The 5,567-nt window shown below is 38.8% G+C and overlaps 1 protein-coding gene across 1 annotated transcript in view; it reads left to right on the top strand.

Annotated features, from left to right (window-relative positions):
* LOC104704246 (vesicle-associated membrane protein 711-like) overlaps positions 1-3,966 on the top strand; it is a 12,325-nt gene extending 8,359 nt beyond the window's left edge. Inside the window, exons 2-5 of the mRNA XM_019226981.1 lie at positions 2,732-2,815; positions 2,973-3,197; positions 3,295-3,458; positions 3,650-3,966. Coding sequence (XP_019082526.1) covers positions 2,732-2,815; positions 2,973-3,197; positions 3,295-3,458; positions 3,650-3,737 — 561 coding nt within the window. The 3' untranslated portion in view covers positions 3,738-3,966. The remainder of the gene's footprint in view (positions 1-2,731; positions 2,816-2,972; positions 3,198-3,294; positions 3,459-3,649) is intronic.

Below are 5,567 nucleotides of genomic sequence, written 5' to 3'. Positions count from 1 at the left end.
TACGTATTGATGTTCAGAAGGAACACAATAAACAAGTTGCTACAGAGTCTAAACCACGTTTGAAACGAGGTAGACCGTTAGGTTCCAAAGATAAAAATCCTCGAAAGTCTAAAGGTGCAAAACAGACCGAGGTTCATGGAATTATAGAAAAACCAGACATGGCCGCGGAAATAATTAATGTACCAAGTGAAGTTCAGGACGCTGAACCTCAAGAACCTGAAGGAATTGATAACAACGAAGTATCAATCAATTACATAATGTCTGGAATAAAATGGAACCGGAAAAATTTCGACATTAATGAAATATTTATATACAAGGTAGCACTTGAGATAAATGAGGATCTAGAACCCACATCCATATTAGAGTGCACTCAAAGTAAAGATTGGCTTAAGTGGAAAGAATCCATTGATGTGGAGTTAAACTCTTTAAAGAAGAGAAGTGTGTTTGGTCCGATCTTAAGGACAACACCTACCATTGAACCAGTTGGACACAAGTGAGTCTTTGTAAGAAAGAGAAATGAGAAAAATGAAATAGTGAGATACAAAGCACGGCTTGTAGCACAAGGATTCTCTCAAAGACCCGGCATAGATTATGAGGAGACATACTCCCCTGTGATGGATGCAACGACTTTTAGATATCTAATAAGTCTGGCCATAAGAGAAAATTTGGATTTACGGTTAATGGATGTTGTAACCGCCTATTTATATGGTCCACTGGATAATGAGATTTATATGAGATTACCAGAGGGTATAGAACATAAATGTAAAAATGGTACTCGAGACCAATACTGCATAAGGCTAGACAAATCGCTTTATGGACTGAAACAAAGTGGTCGAATGTGGTATAACCGACTAAGTGATTATTTAGCTAAGAAAGGCTATAAGAACGACCCAATCAGTCCATGTATATTCATAAAGAAGTTTGCAAACAAAGGATTTGTGATAATAGCAGTTTACGTGGATGATTTAAACATCCTCGGTACCTCTAGGGAAATCGCCCAAACTGTAGAATACCTCAAGAAAGAATTTGAGATGAAAGACCTAGGCAAAACAAAATTCTGTTTGGGATTGCAGCTTGAGTACGTAAATAATGGGATCCTTGTGCATCAAAAGGCATACACAGAAAAAGTACTCAAGAGATTTAATATGGAGCAAGCTCACCCATTGACTAGCCCAATGGTTGTTAGAAGCTTAGACTTGGATAAAGATCCATTTGCTCCTAAGAAGGCCAATGAAGAAATTCTTGGACCTGAAGTGCCTTACCTCAGTGCTATAGGAGCGTTAATGTTCCTGGCTAGTCATACTAGGCCGGACATATGCTTTGCCGTGAACCTCCTAGCAAGATATAGTTCTTGTCCAACTATACGGCACTGGAATGGTATTAAACACGTACTACGGTACCTGCGAGGGACGGTTGATTTTGGTTTATTTTATACTAACCATAACCGAGACTGTCTAGTTGGTTTTGCTGATGCAGGTTACCTATCCGATCCACACAACGGTAAGTCACAAACAGGTTATGTGTTTACGCACGGCGGTACGGCGATCTCTTGGCGTTCAATGAAGCAGACTCTTGTGGCCACATCGTCAAATCACGCGGAGATCCTAGCCATCCATGAAGCCAGCCGTGAGTGTGTTTGGTTGCGGTCCATGACTCAGCATATACGGACGGATAGCGGCTTAGAAGACAGCAAGGGAGCAACCGTCATCTACGAGGACAATACGGCTTGCATCGCACAGCTCAAGGAAGGATACATCAAGGGAGATCGGACGAAGCACATACTGCCGAAGTTCTTTTTCACACATGAACTACAAAAGGCCGGAGAAGTTCAAGTGGTGCAAGTACAGTCCTGCGACAACTCAGCCAATCTCTTCACCAAAGCATTGCCGACATCGACGTTCAGGAAGCTCACGCACAAGATTGGGATGCGGAGACTTCAGGACTTGGAGTGATGTTTGGATCAGGGGGAGCAATGTGTGCTGTACTCTTTTTCCTTCACCAAGGTTTTGTCCCATTGGGTTTTCCTGGTAAGGTTTTAATGAGGCAGCATCCCCTAAGCACATTGCAGCGATCCCATCCAACATGGCACGGTCATCTCGTCCAAGGGGGAATGTTGTAAAACACTTGTAGACTCTATAGACCGGCCCGCTCACAGCCCGTTAGGACATGGCCTTACGGCCCATATACCGGTCCGCGCATGTACGGCCCATCGGCCATTGCTTTACGGCCCATAACCATTGCTNTGTAAGTCTCAAACAGGTTATGTGTTTACGCACGGTGGTACGGCGATCTCTTGGCGTTNAACCATTGCTTCACGGCCCATGACCTATCTTATGTACTCGATTGCTTTATGGGCTTTAGCCCTTGTACTCCTATTATATATACTTGTAATCTCGACGTTCATCAATAAGACGAAGAGATTTCATCCTTCATAACAGATTGGTTTTGTTTTGTTTTGTTTTTTTTTTTTTTTTCTCTTCTCTTCATTTGCTTCTCGCTGTCTCTTTCGACACTAACCAAACCACCAGGAAAGCATGAAGCCATGAATCGATTTTGAATAGAACAACCCATTCGATTTTTCTTTTGGTGAGTCTCTTTTTTCTTTACTCTCACAAAATTTGATTCCTTTATTTTCAGATTCTGATTTTCCCATTCAAAGATTCGACCTTTTTTTTTTGTTCTTGATTCAATTGAAACAAATCTGATTTTGTTGAGGTTGTTGTGTTCATAGGTACGTGAAGAGAATCTATGGTTATCTTGTGACCGTGAAGATCAAAGGGCTTTACCAACGCGTATGGATTCCAATTTCAAGATGGTACCAGCGAGCCAGATGTATCACTAACAAAATTGTTGGAGGAGATGTTTAATAACCAGAGCTAGAGCTATAAAATCACTTGCACTGGGAGAATTGGAGGCTAGGAATCTCAAGTATCGAAGCACTGGGACTGAAGCCATTCTCATGGGTATCTTAGTCGAAGGTTTGTTATTCCTCAGACTTGTATTTACTTCAGCTTTTTGTTGCCTTGGGTATTTATGCTTTGTCATTGTTCGTACGGACTTATGCCAGGGCTGTTCATACAGCACAAGCTTATGCCATGAATGACGAATTCTCTAGAGTTCTCAGTCAGCAGATTGAGTATTACTCTAATGATCGTAATGCAGATAGGATCAATCGTATTAAGGGTGAAATGAATCAGGTCTAAGTTTCTTTCTAAAATTTAAATCTGGTTGTGGATTTGTATAAGTGACTTGGTTATGAATCTAGATTCATACATACTATTTGGCTTTGGACAGGTGCGGGGTGTCATGATAGAGAACATTGACAAAGTTCTAGATAGAGGTGAACGCTTGGAGCTTCTTGTGGATAAAACCGCCAATATGCAGGGGAATACATTCCGTTTCAGAAAGCAAGCTTGTCGTTTCAGAAGCAAAGTCTGGTGGAGAAATTGCAAACTCACGTATGTTTCCTTAAACCTTAACATTATTTTATAGTTTATCCATGAAATTGAACAATTTGCAGTATTGTGATTACAAAGCCGTATGCTAAAACTAGTTATGGCCTAAGAACCCATTAAACTGTGGCAAGTGAAGTTCTTTACTAACCCCAAATTTCACATTTTTAATGGCAAGTGAACTGTGTGTCGTGCAGGGTTCTCTTAATACTACTACTACTGGTGATCATATACATCGGCGTAGCCTTTCTCTGCCATGGACCTACTCTACTATCTTGCATTTAAGTGCTTCTATCTCTTAAGGAATTCATCCCGTTTCTGTGTGTTGCCGCAACTTTTTTTCTCCCCATCTGATTGTAAGCCTCCTGTTTCCTCGGGCTTAAAATCCTTATGTTTTCAACTCACACTTATATGAAGTATTCTTATTTATAGAGCAATGTAAAAGCTCATTGCCTTGCAAGTTGTGTGAATTTTTGTTGTCATCACGTTCTATACATAGTGGGAAGTGAACAGGCTTGTTTTGTCTAATATGTTCATACAACTTGTCATGTTCTTGTTTATGGGTTAAGACACTCATATTTAGGGATGACTAATGGGAAGAAAAAAAAATAAAAACAAGGGTGTGAAGATCTAAACTTAGATTAGTATTATTTTTAATATTATTAAAAGTTAGAGACATTTATTTGAGGATGACTAATGGGTATGCTCTAACAGACTCTCAACGATTCATGCCCAAGTTGTCTAGATACAAATCTCAATATGCTGACCCATATTAACATCCCTTGTTATAGTATATGATACAAATCTCCATCAATAATGATTTGATCAAATCACTCAAAATTAATTATAAATTGATTGATGTAATTAATTTGATTTATTTTGTATTTATGTTAATGATTTGTAAACTGAGCCTATATAAGCTTCATTCTCCATCTATTGCAAAAATATATATAGATTTTTGAAAAATAAAAAGAAAATTTCTCACTTTTAAAGATTAGGCTTTGTTATTGATTTATCAATCCGTCGGACATCGGACCGGATCGGATAATAACCGAAACCCGAAGAACACCCGAACATCCGATCCCCGTTTCCTTTTCTCTCTCGATCCTCCGAGATACATCGATCTCCACTTCCCTTATCTCTCGCGATCCATACACCGGTATGGTTGTATCCATGATCTTCTTCCCTTATCTCTCGCGATTCTCTACATATAAAGGCAAAACCTTTTCCATGGAATCCCTAATACAATTCTCGTCGCCCCAGTCTTCTCCATCAAAGGCATCAAGAAATCGATATCGGTTAGTCTATGATTCATATTCTTTTTTAGTTATTCTATTATTCTTCTTTTTCTTTGAGAGGAATTCAAGTTGTAGTGAAATCTGTATTTTAGTTGCTTGATTTTGGGTTTTAATTTGCTTGATTCTTAACTCCTAAATTAGATTAGCTAATGGTTTGCTTGATCCCGATTCTGAGTATTATAGTTCTCTGCTCTTGTTAGAAGTGAGTATTATAGTTCTCTTCTCCACTTAGAAACAAAGTTATGATCCGTATAAGTTTGTTTTTCAAGTTTAGATAGAAACAAATTTTTGAGTAGTGTGAATGATAAGTATGATCCGTATAAGTCTTATACTCAATCCCGATTCTTAGTAGTGAGTATTATTGTTTTTTTCTCCAGTTAGAAACAAAGTTCATATAAGTTGGTTTTCAAGTTTAGATAGAAACAAAATTTTGAGTAGTGTGAATGATAAGTATGATCCGTATAAGTCTTCTACTCAATCCCGATTCTTAGTAGTGAGTATTATTGTTCTCTTCTCTAGTTAGAAACAAAATTCATATGCTTTGTATAAGTTGGTTTATTAACTTGCATTCTTTTTCTTTTTAGATGGATTCCTCACCATTTCCAGACAACATTGCCAAGGAGAAAGATGACCCAAATTTGATACCTGAGAGTGGAAACAAAAGGAAAGATGGTCCAGCAGATGGTGGAGGCTCAATACAACCGGACCAACCAAAGAGAAAGCCGAGTACAAGATCTACTGTTTGGGGACATTTCACAAGATTTGATGACAATGTTAAGCGATGTAAGTGCAATTACTGCCACAAGTCTTACGGTTG

This window comes from Camelina sativa, chromosome 7, assembly GCF_000633955.1.
Source record: "Camelina sativa cultivar DH55 chromosome 7, Cs, whole genome shotgun sequence".
Classification (NCBI taxonomy): Eukaryota; Viridiplantae; Streptophyta; class Magnoliopsida; order Brassicales; family Brassicaceae; genus Camelina; species Camelina sativa.
Note: the sequence above shows the minus strand (reverse complement) of the source record. Positions and strands in the feature narration are given on the sequence as shown.